We start from the raw sequence: 17,261 nt of genomic DNA on the forward strand, positions 1-17,261 counted from the left end.
GCACCCTGTCTGGTTTCTTTATTTTACAAAAGCCCAACATTTTGTTGTTATTATGAGTGTATACAATAAAAGTAGACCTTTTACAGATTCAAATGATATATTATATTACATTATATGATATATCTGTACAATTAAAACTGATGGAGTAATTTAAGTTCGTTGGTAAATGTTTGCATTCCCTGGTAAAGGTGGAGGAGTAGCATCTGTGTTCAGATCCAGCTTCCACTGCAGACAAACCCCATTAAGCACTTTCTCCTATTTTGAGCTGCAACTATTTCAGTTATAACTCACTATGCCTCAATTGTGCGCGCTTATTTACTGCCCACCCAGGTTTAATTCAAACTTTATTCAGGACTTTTCTGACTTTTTAACAGGGATTATTTTGAGAACTGACCATTTTTTAATTGTGGGTGATGTTTTCACATTCACGTGTGCTGTGACTCAAAAGCCACTGTTCAAGGAATTCTTAAACCTTATTTATTCTTTTAAAGCTTACACAGTGGGTAACTGGTCCTACCCACAAAAAGGGACACACCCTGGACCTGGTGTTATCACACGGTTTGGATGTCTGCATCAAAGAGATATGTAGTACACAAATGTCTGACCTGTCCAGTCGTGTTTACGTTTAGTCTGCCCTGCTCCAAGAAAAAACCATGTGCTATGTCTCGCCGTCGGCGCATGCTGACTGAGGGTCAGTTTTCTGAGACTTTTAAAACTGTTGTTCCTGTAGTACTGTCTGACTCTTTTTCCTTGAGCGCAGATGAATTGACTGTCACTATTTTGGACTTAGTAGCACCATTTACAATAAAGCGTTCCAAGCCTGCGTCAGAGCCGTGAGCCAGTGACACCATTCGTGCGCCCAGATGCAAACGTAGGCATGCTGAGAGTAAATGGAAAAAGGGCAAACTTCAAATGTCCCTAGGGATTCAGATGCTCCAGAACACAGCTGCTTGTCTGCTCACAGGTACCAGGAAATATGAACATATCTCACCGATATTGGCCTCATTGCACTGGCTCCCTGTCAGCTACAGGATTCATTTTAAGATTTTATTGATTGTTTTTAAATGCTTAAATGCCCCCCTTGTACCTGACAGAACTGTTGTCTCTAGACCTTCCTTCCAGAACGTTAAGGTCAACAAACCATCTGCTCTTGGACATAAAAACAAGAGACAGAGCCTTTGCTGCTTCTGCTCCTTGACTTTGGAACAATCTACCCCTAAATATTGGAATGACTGAGTTCTGAAACAGTTTTAATACAAGTTGAGCGCTACCTTTGTTTTATTAATTTTAGATGTTTTTATTCAGTTTATTATTATTGTTCAATATTATACATGTATTATGTGCTATACAAACAAATTTGACCTTGACCAATTGTTTCAAAAATTGCAGCATTCAACACTGAAAGATGGACATGCATCTTCAAAACAGTATCCCTTTGTCACCAGACAGATCTGAAAAAGAGGTCCGCTATGTGAAATTAAGATGAATCAACGTGCTTCAGGATGTGCTGAATGTGTGAATGTGAATGTCTTCATTGGAACCTGACATACTTTGATCTTAAAATGGAGTTACAAAATGAGAGAGCTGTTGACAGTGAAGGTGTATCAATAAGGGTGTACTCTGCTTTCTGGATAAATTTTTTGGAACAGTGTGAGGATGAGGTGTGCCCAGACTGCGACCAGACAATTCTGAGAAGGAATTACAAGCTTAAATGCGGAGATGTTGGTTCGACTCCTGGACCTGGCCGTTGTGTGTTCTGCATGTCTCCCCTTGTTCCCTCCCTGCATTTCCTGTCACCTGTCTCCACTGTCCTGTCAAATAAAGGCAAAAAATAACTTTAAAATCAAAATAAAAAGCACTGCAGGGCAATATGTGGATATAGCACATCAAGACGGCGCCGCGAACAGCTGCCTCAGTCTGGAGCTCTCCAGTTGTTTTGTTATTTTTGTTAGTTTGTCCTGCACTTTGTTTCTGTAACTTATTAAGTTTCACTCGGGCTGAACTGCTAAGCATTCGGCAGCACTCCCAGGATATTTTTCCTCCAATTTTTGTACACTCGGACGTTTTGTGGAGCGTTTTAGTTGGCGGAGCGGCTGCGCTTCTCAGAAAGCGCAAACGCAGGAAGCGCGCTGGTGCGTTGGTGAAACTTCGTGAGCGCGGCCTCAGGACAGCACTGCCCAGCATACATCTGGCGAACCTCCACTCTCTACCCAACAAGATGGACGAAATACACCTGCTAACCCGGATAAACAAGGACTTTTCGAACTCTGCTGCTCTGTGTTTCACGGAGACCTGAAACAGCGCGCTCCATCTGCCCGGATTCCAGCTGATCAGAGCGGACCGCAAGTCAGACGCAACGGGGAAATCGTGCGGTGGTGGGACATGCTTTTACATCAATGAGAGGTGGTGTACAGATGTAACAGTGTTGAAGAAGATCTGCTGTCCTGATCTGGAAGCGCTTTTCATTAACTGTAAACCCTTCTACTCGCCGCGGGAGTTTTCCTCGTGCGTTCTGATCATTGTTTACATTCCCCCGCAAGCGTGCGTGTGCGACGCGCTGCATCTGCTGGCTGAGGAGATCGCAAACACGGAGCAGCAGCACCCGGACTCTGTTTTAATCATCCTCGGAGACTTTAATAAAGCACACTTGAGCCACGAACTGCCCAAATTCAAGCAGCACATCAAGTGCCCCACCAGAGAGGGGAATACTCTGGACCACTGCTACACCACAATAAAGGATGCATATCACGCCGTCCCCAGAGCAGTTTTAGGACTCTCTGACCACTGTCTGGTCCACCTCATACCAACATACAGGCAAAAGCCCAAATCTGCTAAGCCTGTAGTGAGAACTGTTAGGAGATAGACCAGGGAAACAGAGCAGGAGCTACAAGCTTGCTTTGAATGCACTGACTGGAGTGTTTTTGAAGCTGCTGCCACAAACCTGGACGAACTCAGACTCTGTTACATCTTACATCAGTTTCTGTGAGGATATGTTCATTCCCACATAGACCTTCTTAACATACAACAATGACAAACCGTGTTTCTCTGGAAAACTCAGACAGCTTCGTCAAGCCAAAGGAGATGCCTACAGAAGTGGTGATCGTGTCTTGTATAATCAGGCCAGGAACACAGAGATCATAGGAGATCAGAGCAGCTAAGAGGAGCTACTCCAAAAAGCTGGAAAACCAGTTTACAGCTAATGACTCTACTTCAGTGTGGAGAGGCCTGAGGACAATAACCAACTACAGGACATCATCCCCCTCCTCAATAGGCAATCAAACACTGGTGAACGATCTGAATGAGTTCTATTGCAGATTTAAATCACCCCTCTCCGACTCTGATTGTCTTCCAGAGCAACCCTTAACATCTTTAACACCTTCAACCATTAACCCCCTCTCCCCCGCTCCTATACTTCAGACCAGTGTGGACGATGTGTGTCGGCTCTTCAGGAAGTAGAAGAGAAAGAAAGCACCAGGGCCAGATGGGGTTTCACCAACATGCCTCAGAACCTGTGCTGACCAGCTGGCTCCCATCTTCCCTCTGATCTTCAACAGATCACTGGGGCTGTGTGAAGTCCCTGTATGCTTCAAACGCTCCACCATCATTCCCATCCCCAAGAAGCCAAAAATCACAGGACTCAATGACTACAGACCGGTGGCTCTGACATCTGTGGTCATGAAGTCCTTTGAGAGACTGGTGTTGGCCCACCTGAAGAGCATCACTGGACCCTTCCTGGACCCCCTGCAAGTTTGCCTACCGATCCAATCGGTCCGTGGATGATGCAGTCAATATGGGGCTGCACTACATCCTGCAACATCTGGACAAACCAGGGACTTATGTGACGATTCTGTTTGTGGACTTCAGCTCGGCGTTCAACACCATCATTCCATCACTCCTCCAGAATAAACTCTCCCAGCTCTCCGTTCCTGACTCTACCTGTCAGTGGATTACAAGCTTCCTGACAGATAGGCAACAGCTAGTGAGGATGGGGAAATTTACTTCTGGCTCCTACGTCACCAGCACAGGCGCACCCCAGGGGTGTGTTCTCTCCCCTCTACACAAACGACTGCACCTCCCGTGACTCCTCTGTGAGACTCCTGAAATTTGCAGATGACACCACTGTCATTGGTCTCATCCAGGACGGTGAGGACTGCATACAGACAGGAGGTGGAGCAGCTGGCTCTCTGGTGCAGTCACAACAACCTGGAGCTAAACACGCTCAAAACAGTGGAGATGGTTGTGGACTTCAGGAGAAATGCCCCCATCCACCCCCCTCTCACCATCATGAACAGCACTGTAGCATCAGTGGAGTCATTCAGGTTCCTGGGCACCACCATCTCTCAGGACCTGAAGTGGAGCTTGCACATCGACTCCAACGTGAAAAAGGCCCAGCAGAGGTTGTACTTCCTGCGCCAGCTGAAGAAGTTAAACCTCCCACAGATGCTGCTGACCCAGTTCTACTCAGCGGTCATCGAGTCTGTCCTGTGCTCCTCCATCACTGTCTGGTTTAGCACCACCTCTAAATCAGACATCTGAAGACTCCAGAGGACAGTTCGGACCGCAGAGAAGGTCATCGGTGTTCCCCTACCCACCCTCACCTCCAGAGTGAGGAAAAGAGCTCAGAAAATCACTCTGGATGCCACCCACCCGAGCCACCACCTCTTCCAGCTCTTACCCTCTGGCCGGCGCTTCAGAGCTCCAAACATCAAGACAGCCCGGCACAAAGGAAGCTTTTTCCCTCAGGCCATCCAACTCTTAAACTCATAGGTCTCCACCATTCCCTTCTACCACCTGCACTATGACACTGGCACCTTTTTGCTCTTTGCACACCAATTAGTTCCCCTTTCATTCTGTCTTCAGGTTATCTGTGCATTTTTCTTTAGTTTGTAGCATTTCTGTAGCATTATGTTTATTGTTTGACCCTTTGTAGCATTTGTATTTATGTCTGTTTGCACTGGAGTACCCCCCTGTACCTAAACAAATTCCTTGTGTGTGCACACACTTGGCAATAAAGCTCATTCTGATTCTGATTCTGATATGGATGAAACTGCTGAGGAAGACTTATGAGACTTGTTTGCCAGAATGGTGGGTCTGCCTCTCACCTCAGCCTCCAGCCAGCCTCTCACTTGAGTTTAAGTCCAGCTTTTCACCTGAGTCTCAAGCAAGCCCCTTGTCTCAGTCTCTGGCTTGCTTCTCACCTCAGTCTCTGGCCAGCATCTCACCTGAGTCTGCCCTGGACCACTCCTCACCCAAGGGGCTGTCCTTCAAAACCACCACGAGTTCCGGTGCACCTCAGGGGCCGACCTCCTGAGCAGCCCCAGAACTCTGTGCACCTGGGGGGCAGCCCCAGATACTTAACTGCCTGCCAGGTTTACCTCTCGGCCCACCCAGCCTCTTGGAACATTATGGGGGAAGAACCCCGGACTTCGACCCAGTTCCCTCCCACCCAGCCTGGACTCTGTGTTTGGACTTTTGGGCCATCCGGAGTCGGCCCTTGTTTCCTGTTGGACTTTTATTTTGATGTCTAGTTTCCTTTAGTGCCTATGGGGATGTTAGGTAGCTTTATGTTTATTAGGGAAATTAGTTTCACCTGTTCAAAAACACATCTGGCCAACAAGTGAAGCAGATGTTGTCACGAGTGCATTTTGCAGTGTGGTGTGAAAAGGAACCAAAATGGCTGAAAAAGCTACAATGTGTTTTTTAAGTTTCACCTTTGTACCCCATAGACTAATTTTCTGCTTTGCTTCTCAATAATAGAAAACTGTCAACTTTGTAATTTGCAAAAAATGTTGTAAGGCAAAATGAGCCCTACTTTCTCGACCATGCAAATATGATACTGTATATTTGCTTTATTTTCCTATAATTTAAGTTTTATCATCTTCATATGTAAGATTTTATTCAATTACCAGTGGAAATTTTCATTATTATTATTAATATTATCAGTAACTTGAAATTCATCTAAATCTGTAGACCCACTAAGATTAAGTGAAATGTGTTGTTTTGGTTCTTCTGGTGTTTGTAAGATCATTTTGCAGCAAATAATTACATAAATCTGCTAAAGCATTTAGCTGACGAGCTCCTACTATACACAGTTGATTAGTGTCATAAACTGTTAATTTTGAATTATCATTTCGTATTTTGTCTCTAAGGAAACATTGTTCTACAGGGAGATGAGCTGAGAATATATGAACCAGATGACCACATTGTTAGACTTCATTACTCACATTCAAAAAGATATTGTTTATTTACTATAAAGACTCTGGAAGTCTTGTGTTCATGTTTAAGTATTACTTTTTCATACTTTCATACTTTTTGGCATACAGGTAAAAGATAACTCATCCTGGTGAAAAAGCAAATTAAAAAGTAAGAGAACAGTCAAACTAATATCACTATCACAATTGGTGTTTTTTGACGAAGGATATATCTTTATTCAGAAGTCACAGTGCTTATGTTGCTGTCTGCCTAGCTACTGTCAAGCAGCTCCATCTCATCATGTATTACTGAACATATAATCTAATATACACGCACTATTAACAATTAACTACCCCATGGCCATGACAATAAAAAAATCAGATCAAAACATCAAGGGAGGCATACAATATTTGTATTGTAAGTGCATTTATGATATATTATGTGGGCCTTAATTTAATACTGGTGTAGTGCAAACCTGATAATACATTTGCAGATTACCTTGACAATACCCATGAAGCAGAACTGAATTAGATTTTTATCCAAATATCCACTGTTGAACAAACCACGGTCCTTCAGATCAACAAACAGAGAGATGTAGAACTCCATGCACTGCTTCCTGAGGAAACGTAGCTGTCAATAGCAGAACCGTCATGTATACTTTGTCATGATTCCCCTTTGGGACTTCTGCCAGGGAACTCTTATTTTCTAAGAGACTTCCTTTTCCCTCGCACGGGTCCCCAGCAGCTTCACTTTAGTATTGGAGTTAATTGTTTTCACCTGTGTCTAATCACCTTTTCTGTTCTCCCTACATATACCTCCCTTGTTCCTTTGTTCTCAACCGAAGCATGTGAATAGAAGAGAATCAGAATCAGAATGAGCTTTATTGCCAAGTGAGTGCACACACACACACACACACAAGGAATTTGTTTAGGTACAGGGGGGGTACTCCAGTGTAAACAGACATAAATACAAATGCTACAAAGGGTCAAACAGTAAACATAAATGCTACAGAAATGCTACAAAAAAACTAAAAGACTAAGAGAAAAATGCACAGATAACCTGAGAAACAGGATGAAAGGGGAACTAACTAAGAAGCATGTGAATAGTGAATAGTGACCAGTTTGCCGAAGCAAGAGTTATTCTCCCTAGAATAGTTTTTGTCAACCGTCTCATTCAGTCTTTGCTGAGTTTACGACGACCATCTCATTAGGTCTTCCTCTTGTTACCGTTTCATTTGGTATTCTTGTGTTTTGTATTTTTGTTTTGCCCTGGAAATCCCAGGAGGAAATAAACCTCTGTTCGTTCTGCATTTGAGTCCTGCAGCCTCTCCTTCTCTCCAGCACCTCCGCACTCACCATCTTCCACCCACATAACAGAATGCTTTGGCCAAAGACGGACCCAGCAGGACCAGCTGAAGAAATGTTCCCCGAGCTGCGTTTGAGGGACAGCGTCACCGCCCTCTGGCTTTGTTTGGGTTTAGCCCCGGACTACTCGCTGGCACTCATGGCGTGTGACCAACAGCAGTGGGGTCTGCTGCACGTGCCACCCGACACCTCCAGTAGGAGTGTTGGGAGGGCGTCCCAGCTCTTCTCCTCCCTGCATGCTCTGCTGGAGGAAGGCAGGGAGCAGCAACTCCCCTTCCAGGGCGTCAGGAGCCAGTGCCTCACGGCTCTTCAGTCCCCTTCACTGGTGATGCAGCTCTCCACACCCTCGGCTCCTCCCGATTCTCCGGACCGGGAGGCCACTCGCCTCAGTCCAAGCTCCGTTTCCTTTTCAGACAAGGGCGCCACTCGCCCCAGTCCAATCTCTTCCTTTTCTCAGTCCGAGTTTGTTTTTTCTTCTTTGTCCTCTCTCCCTCAGCCTAAGCCTCCTTCTCTCGGTTTCCCTCAGTGTGAGCCTCCTTCTCTCGGTTTCCCTCAGTCTGAGCCTCCTTCTCTCGGTTTTCCTCCTCGGCCTGAGCCTTTTGTTTCCCCTCAGCCTGAGGCCTTTTCTCTTTCTCTCTCTCTCCCAGCCTGGACCCTCTCTCTCTCTCTCTCGTCCCCAGCCTGGACCCTCTCTCTCTCTCTCTCGTCCCCAGCCTGGACCCTCTCTCTCTCTCTCATCCCCAGCCTGGACCACCTCTCTCTCTCACTCTCTCTCCCAGCCTTGTTCTCCTCTCTCTCTCACTCTCTCTCCCAGCCTGGTTCTCCTCTTGCTCCTCCTCTTCCCCAGCCAGATTCTACGGGTCAGCAGAGTCGCCACCGACAGCGTCGTCGTCGGAGAGGGGCGTTTTTATTTTATTTTGCCCTGGAAATCCCAGGAGGAAATAAACCTCTGTTCGTTCTGCATTTGGGTCCACATAGCAAACAGTTTCAGTTTGTCATATGAGTCCAAATGCCAAAAACAATTTGGCTGTTTAGCAAAATATCTCTGGTGATGCAGACGTCTGTTTTTTCAGAGTTCAACCCCCCTCAGGTCTAGTTCGCTTAGAATTAAGCAGATGTCTTCTATCCTGACGTGCATTCCATGCTCCTTGCATTTTGTGTACATCCATCTATAATCATAGAGCTGCCCAGACTCCTGTAACTGTTTGTGGATAAAAGTAATCACCTGATCCAAGCTGGTGTATCCCCTACACCGAAAGAGATGACAAAAATTCAAATTTAGTTTTGTATTCTGTCTTTCCAAGACTATATAACTGTGCCGAATGGCAAGCAAACTTTTAATGTCCTTGTAATACAGTCCAAGGTTAAAATACAGCTTTCTTGGGAGCTCAAGTTTATTCCTTTGGAGCACGAGTTAGCTTCTTTGAAGCATGAGAAAGTCTCTCACTTGTACGGTTTTAATGCACCGCATTGTTTTTTAATGGACTTTTCATTCAAATTAGTTAGTTAATTATCCAAGCCATGGGACCAAAAATGGATTTCCAGATGTATTACCAAAGATCGTCGGACAAATTTGAATAAAGTATAGTAAGTAACTATATATCATATGAAAGCAGAACGTCTCACGATTCAAATGGTATAAAGCAATTAAGGATTGAATTATAACAGTGACTACAGTTTCTTAATGTTCAACAAGAGTACAAATATTGGGAAAACACCAGTTCTTAATTTTCCTGTCGTATTAGTTCATACATGTACTGAAACATCAAGTGTGACTGACGTATGTTGTAGCCAATGAAAAGCCCTTTCCAACGATGTGTCACACTATTGTGGGCAAAGGGCAGGGGGGATTTAGATGGCCCGCAGGCTTACAGAATGTTTCCCTGACAACGCTGGGTATGCAGTGGGCGAAGCTACGGGGGGAAGGGGAGTCATATTACATATTTTACAGTGCGAAATAATAAACTGGAAAGTGTTTGCTTTAAACGACACCAAGGTCATAAATATAACCCTTAAAATGTAAAGACAACAGCTAGTTTTTGGGTAATTTGGGTATGTATTGTTCGGCCGTGTGACAAAAAAGGGGCGGGGTAGCTAAAGTTAAAATTAATGTTAAAAATTGACCCCTGACATACTGCCTGAACAAAACTCAAATCTTGAATCGAACTTAAGCTGCTGCTTTGACAGCGCAACGCTTTTTACCTTCACCATCGTCCCCAACAGTCAGCTGCTGTTTCTTATAAGGGTGACAGAGGGTGATTGAAAAAGTTGACCATAAAATAGTAATTTGGGAGAGTTGACAATACTTTTGCTGATAAAATGAAAGATGCTTTAATACTGTAAATTCTGCAAACTGTACATAGTGTTTACTACTACTTAGTAACTTATGGTGCTGTACTCCATGTCTAATAGATTTTTGACTCGACATGAAACTTGGAGTAACTGATTATAATTATTAATCTGAGGCAGTACCTGTATATTTGCATACCAATAAACAGGCTAATAGGTTTTGCAACACCTGGTGTCAGAAAGGACTGCATGTTGGATTTTTTTAGCATAGTGCAAAATTAAAACCACTGCATTCCTGACGCAAAGCCACTGCAGGGCACTACAAACTTACCATGGTTAAAAAAGTGACACTTCGAAATTCTACATTCTGTATTTGTTGCTGTTTTTTCAGATGTATTTTGTTGCTTGTGAGCACCAAAACCATGATCCATTCTTCACACTGAAGAGATCCATGCCTAAATCTTGACAAATCACACTAAATTTATAATATCTGGATAAATAGAGTAATACCTCCAGGTAAGTGATAAGTGGGTCAAATTCCCATTTAAGGGTCAAAGACACACGTGACAGTCAGTGGCCTGAATCCCACAATCAGCTGGGAATAAGTTTCCCACTGAAAAAATGCTCTTCTTACAGCTACTAGTAACTGACATGGTGCCCTAACCTGCACCTAACCTCAGGTTACGCCACAGGACTGACTAAGCACCCAGCAGAGGAGGACTGAACTGAACAGCTACCATTGTGCACCATTACTGATATACGTAAACCAGGACAAAGCTGGACACAGCATGTCCTCTCAACAAACTTCTCCATGCCTCACCATGTTCACAGAATAACTACAGGAGAAGACTAATAACATGAATGAAAAAGCTTCCTTTATGCTGCACCTTCACCTTCAGGCTTTTCTCCTTTGCAGTGACTTGGCATGCATTCAACAAAATCCTACAGCACCCCTGCTGCACCTGCCAGGGAAATAGCAGGATGAGATAAGCTTTTATATTTACATTTTATGACCTATTTTATTCCAATTCTCAGGAAATACAAAGTTGGGTGCTCTTTCAGCTGAGGTTTGTGAAGGGGTTTTCTTGTTGTGCTAGTCCATTCATCCATCTTCTGTACCCGCTTTTTCCTGAAAGCCAGGGTCACAAAAATAATATTGTAATAACTTCTACAATTGTGTAGGTTTGGTTTTAGCATTAGTCTTGTGTATGTACCGTTAATAGGGATTGTACTATGTATGTATTATGTGTGTGTGTATGAGTACTTATCTTCTTTCTTTTACTGTGTGAATACATACTGTTCTTCTAAACTCACCTTTGATTCACCTGATATCCTATAGAATTTTCTATATGTCAGAGTGCAGCCACTGCTACTAGGACTTTTTCAGTAACATCAGGCTTTGATTACAGCTTTGTACACTCAGCATTCTCTCAAGCAGCTTCATTAAGTATTCTCCTACTCACATATACTGAGCACTCGCTGACTGCCTTTTTCACTCTCTGGTCCAACTCATTCCAAACCATCTCAGCTGGGCTTAGATCAGGTGTCAGTGGAGGCCGGGTCATCTGATGCAGCACTGCATCACTCTCATTCTTGGTCAGATAGCATTAACACAGAGATGTGTTCTAGGTCATTCTAAAACTAATTATAGTCCCACTAACCACAAACCAGATGGGCTGACATGTCACTGCAGAATGCAGCTTAAATGTATCTTAACCACCACTCCTCCTCACGCATGCTTCATGGTGGGAACATTACATCCAGATACCATCCAATTACCTGCTTCACACAAAGACACAGTGACTGATACCAAAAATCTCAGATTCGGGCTCCTCAGAAGAAATTACAGACTTCCATAGTTCTAATAACCATTCCTTGTATTTCTTGGCCACAGAAATCCTCTTATTCTTGTAGATCTTTCTCAGTAGTGGCTCCTTTGCAGAAGGCTGGTAACACTGATTACCTTAAAATGGTGCTGGTTGCATTGTGCTGTGAGGGGGGCTTCTCAGCAGCAGGTCTTTGAAGAAAACCTGCTCCAGAGTGCAGTGACCTGAGACCAGGTGACAGTTCATCTTTTATCATGATAGTGACCTGAAGCAACACAGCATTAGAGTTAACTGGGAAAATTGTATTCATTTAAAGTTAAACGTGTGTAGAAGGTGAAGGCTTTTCTCAAGCCAGTTCAAAATTAAAATTCAAAATAGTGTGATAGTGTGGCAATTACCCTAATACAACCAACATTTTTGACAGATCTGTATATCTGGATTATTTTTCTTTGACTGTGAATTTGAAATAAATGTAATGGTGAGATCCTGAGAAAGTAATGCAGGACTACTAACTAAAAACTCTCAACTTTCTCTCCTTCTTTCCTTTGACAGGACAACTAGCTATAGGCCGTCCTACTTCATGGCAATAAAAGCACTCCCTGTTTTCAAAGGAACCATGATTTTCATGACACCTTTTTTTCACATTTTGTTTTTTTTTTATGATCTGGCAGATAATGCACTTTCCCAACGCCCAGACAGAAAAGCAACTCAGTGTGTCAACACAAATTCATTAGCTAGGACAACAGCCTTGGTCAAAGAGTCCACCTTCTGTTCATTCAAATATACCACTATTTTCTCTGGAAGACAATTCCTACAACTCACGAAGCTGATCAAAATTAGACACTTTACTGGCTGTGCACCACTTATCAAATAATGTAGACTTTTTGCACACAATCCACATATGTTTGGTTGGCAAATTTTTCTCAGGACCTATATTTTTGCCCATATGCCTCAGGAACAAGTTCATAGGCACACAACACTGTGGTCTTAACAACATCAGAATTCATAGTGTCTTCAATGGAGAAACTCCAGCACACTTCCAGGGTTTTTCCCATGAGCTTACGCTGGAGAAGAAAACTGCACAAATCTTTTGGCCACCTAAACGTTGCAGCAATGCATTCAAATGCACTGAAATATGAATCTACTTCACGCTCCCTAAACGGAGGTACTAAGGCAATATGTTATTAATATCAAACTAATCAGAAGGAGCAGTTGGAGGAGTCATCTTAATAGGAGTGGAAGGTAAACGTTTAGTAGAATTTTCAAGCTCCAAGGCAGAGATTATACAGAGGTGCATGAGCTCAACCTCACAGTTCTTAGTTTCCAGATCCACCTCTTTAAGGCAGAGGGCCAGCTTTAAATCTGATGTGTCTACTCACATCTACCTGACCCAGTTAGCAGTAGCAGCCACTCCTCCCACTTCTGCTCGCAACCCTATAGGAGCATCACCAACCTGAGATGTAGGACTTACCACTACCTTCTCCACCAACTTCCCTAACAATATGGTTTTAATCTCAGCCTTACATGCATTCAGTGGGACTGTAATATCAAAAAAATTAGCAATCAGAAACAAATCAGCTTTTGTGCATCTCTCCAACTTTTATCTCAAATGCCATATTCCCAATCTCAATACAAAGAAAAAACTGCCAACCAAAAGTAACAGTGAAGCCAGTTGCCAATCACTGTAGAAGAAATGGATGGATGACCGCCCCAATTTAATGTTACACCCTTGTCTAGGGGGAAAAGTGTGCAACATAAAAACAGGTTTGCTTTCTCCCCGTTACTTAAACTAAAATTTGCATACTCAGTTGTAACTTGGAAAAACAAGAAGATTATATATTACTCTAAGGTGCTATGTAACAAAACTGACATTGGATGGTTGTAAGTTCTGCAGAACAAATGGCTGATGTCCATCTCTTCCTGGAACAGGAATCAAATAGGGCAACCTAATTTTACACACAACACACAGCAACTTTCAGAATACAGAGTACTCACTCTCACACAAAAACACAGGCAAATGAAACAATATATGGCCTAGGCCATAACATGTGTCACTTAAAAGTGCACAAAATAGGTAAGTGATGGTGTAGGAATTAGGAAGTGATGAGGAACTACCAAGTAAACACCCAGGATGATGTGTCACTTTACTTGAGGGTGCACAAAAGAAGTAAGTAATGGTGAGGTAATCATGAAGTAACTCATACATAGGTACTCAGTGTGATGCGTTTCCTTGAGGGTGTACAGAAAGAGTGACATGAGTTTAAGTATGAATGAGTGGTTACTACAGTTTCTGCCACACAGTAGCAGAGGTGATCAGGAACAGCTTAACAAGGTGCTCTTTATTCCGTTTTCAAATACTTATGAACTAATAATTAACTACTGATTCATTGATATAGTATTTCACAGCCTGTTCCATAGTAACTCATCTACTATGAGCTACTAGAACTACTCATTAACAGATCATTAACTGTAATTAGCCCAAACTGGGCTACAATAATATGTGAGGAGCATGTTTATACATGATTATATTTTTGAGAAAACAGCATTTATGCACGGTTAGTGAAAAACTAAAATTTTTAAGTCACTGAAATAAGGGGGGCAGCATGGTGGTTAGCACTGTTGCCTCACAGCAAGAAGGTCGTGGGTTTGTAACCCGGCCTTTCTGTGTGGAGTTTGCATGTTCTCCCCATGCTTGCGTGGGTTTACTCATGTGGGTTTACCTATATCTCTAACATGTATGTGTGTTTGTGTGTGTTTTATTCTCTTTTTCCTTCTGTCAGGTGCAATGTGGACAGTAAAGTATCACGGGTGGCATGGCTGAATCGCACCACCATTCTATTCGCAGGGAATGAGAAGTGGTCTCTAGATCCTCGTGTCATCCTGATGGAAAACACAGCAGTCACAGAGTACAGTATCAAGATCCAAAATGTTGATGTCCATGACGAGGGGCCCTATGTCTGCTCAATCCTCACAAACAGGAAACCAAAATCCACAAAAGTGCATCTCATTGTTCAAGGTAAGATGCTGACCTTTTCTGACCTTGTGTCACCATATTTGGCTAGAACAATTGATCAAAGTGTCAAATGAGATCAATGCTGGAACTGTCTTGTCTGTTGGTTTCTTTGCTAGTTTGGCTGTTCATTGTTCTGGGAGGAGCATTGTAATTTGGAGTTGGAGTCTTCACCGAATCAAATACGAAACCTTCCTTCTTCTCTTTTAGGAGGGTGTAAATAGATTCAGCAAGCATTACACCTGGTGATGAAACCAATCTTGATTTCATTTTAGGTTGCTGATAGATATTGATTTAAGGCAGAGTATGTTGAAAAATATCCTGACTCAGTTTCATTGCAAAATTCTACTACATCAACTGTCAGCCCTGAGACTTTTGTTTATCTTGTATGATGGAATCAATTTCCTTCAGACTGAGTTTCCACAAACAATTAGCACCACCGCTCTGGGTTTGGCTTTGAGCTCAGGATCATGTGGCTGTACTGAATCGACATATAATTAAAATTTTTGATTTTGTAGGTGTGTCAGAATCTTCATGTTGAATCACACTATATAAAAAAAGACATTTCCTTTGATGCATCTGGGAACTGAAGTGATTTGATATGTGTCTGTATCAACAACAACAAAAAAAAAAACCCAAAAAGAATAGAATGTTTGTCTTTAAACTCTTTTTTTCATTTTCAAAGACATCACAGCTACCAATTACCATTCATGAAAGTACTATGGATATGAAATACTATGGAATATTTTTCATGCTGTATAATTGATATTGCAACATTCAGTTAATACTGTAAAACATCAGGCTATGGTTTCAGTCAACCAATAGCAGTGGCGCCCCCAGAAAATTTTCACAGGGTTGGCCCAAGGGGGGCCAGAGAAAATCTTGGGGTGGCACACCAAACTGGGTCTCTGAGTGGTAACTCAGACTGAGTTCAGCTCGTGGCTGTCGATGCATGTTCCTCGACTCTTTTCCATTAGAAGGACAATATACATCAAACACTTTTACCTCAATTTTGAGAAACACACAATATTTTGAAAAAACACGTTTCATAATTTTTAAAACAGCTTGATTTATTGTAGCTGTTTGTGTCTGTAAATTGACAACCACCGTGGTCAGCACGCACATTGACTAAAATAGCTCATAGACATTGTCAGCGTCTGCTAACGCTACTCTCTCAACTGTTTAAAAATCATACTAAAAACACATGATAACATTATGGCCGACACTACCTAAAATTAATATTACAGCATTAATTTACTTACTGGTTAGCTTTCTGGACTGGCTTCAACTCGCATTCTGCTAGCTGCCAGTGTTAGCCTGCCACAGAATCTTCAGACAGAGAGAAGATTCTGAAAACAGACAACCTAGAGAGGAAATTAGAGTGAAAATGTGTGAGGTGACTAAATTCATTTATTACAGATTACAAAAAAGTGTGCGTTCTAATTAATATACCTTATGGATGTCGGAGGCAACGCTTCTTCTTCTTCTGACTGCTTCTGCTTCTTCTTCTGTTGAAGCACTAAATGCCTTTTGGGACATTATCGCCCCCCCCCACAGGTGGAGGTTGGATTTGCTGTTATCAGTCAGTTGAAATTGGTGGGCAGCAGCACAGGGTTGTATATATATTCTCTTCATGAATCATTTACTTATGATTTATTTATTTTTTCATTTAGGCTTTGCATTTATGTCTTGTTTGAAGATGACTGTATGGTTTGTATGCACTGAATATGATTTATTAAAAGAGTGGATCTTCTCTGGGTGGCCCTATTTATACTTTACCATGGATTTTATCTTTCTTCTTTCCTGACCTCAAATAACCCAACCATCCAAAAGCTTCCAAGCTCTCACTTAAAACTAAAAGCAGACATAAGATCCGTGGAATGGCCAATGCTGGTCTTTGATACAGCAAGAAAGTGCTGGTTGTGCTCTGTGTTCACACCAAAGGAGGGATGCACCTGCTCCCACAGTCAGTGTGCATGTGAGAGCAACTACACTTGTATGACTGTCAGTTGATGGAGACTTGTGCTTGAGGCTGGCCACTAGGGTTGTTTTCCACAGTCCCATTGAGTTTCTTATGAAGGTTCTTAGAGTCCTGTTGATGTTGTATAGCTCCAGGCATTCCAGGTTCCATGTGTGAGGCATTGAGTGGTAGGCAGTGCACAGGTTGGTCTGTCTGGTCTTACAGTCTCTAGTGACTGCTTTATTGCTTTATGTACCAGTAGTTGATGTTTTGCTCCCCTTGTGTCCTTATTCAATTCAATTCAATTCAATTTTATTTGTATAGCGCCAAATCACAATACAAATCATCTCAAGGGACTTTACAAAAACTAAAACTAAAAACCCAACAATTCCCTTATGAGCAAGCACTTGGCGACAGTGGAGAGGAAAAAACTCCCTTTAACGGAAGAAAAAAACCTCCAGCAGAACCGGGCTCAGTTTGGGCGGCCATCTGCCTCGACCGGTTGGGGTGAGTGGATAGAGCAGAGAGAAAAGAACAGCAACAATAAACAACAAATAGACACTGCAAGTTGGTGGGGCCAGTAACTGCACATCAGCGATAAACAGCTCCAGGACCAGGGA

At 42.7% G+C, this 17,261-nt stretch overlaps 1 protein-coding gene and 1 long non-coding RNA gene across 2 annotated transcripts in view; one reads left to right on the forward strand and one right to left on the reverse strand.

The window, feature by feature from the left end:
- opcml (opioid binding protein/cell adhesion molecule-like) overlaps positions 1-17,261 on the forward strand; it is a 217,827-nt gene that overhangs the window by 85,804 nt on the left and 114,762 nt on the right. Inside the window, exon 2 of the mRNA XM_026329262.2 lies at positions 14,452-14,687. Within this exon, the coding sequence (XP_026185047.1) occupies positions 14,452-14,687 (236 nt within the window). The remainder of the gene's footprint in view (positions 1-14,451; positions 14,688-17,261) is intronic.
- On the reverse strand, positions 1,618-16,188 carry LOC113143559 (uncharacterized). The gene is made up of 3 exons (XR_003297044.1): positions 16,134-16,188; positions 15,944-16,045; positions 1,618-1,811 (listed from the first exon to the last, which is right to left on the reverse strand). It is a non-coding gene; the product is annotated as an uncharacterized LOC113143559 (long non-coding RNA).

This window comes from Mastacembelus armatus, chromosome 14, assembly GCF_900324485.2.
Source record: "Mastacembelus armatus chromosome 14, fMasArm1.2, whole genome shotgun sequence".
Classification (NCBI taxonomy): domain Eukaryota; kingdom Metazoa; phylum Chordata; class Actinopteri; order Synbranchiformes; family Mastacembelidae; genus Mastacembelus; species Mastacembelus armatus.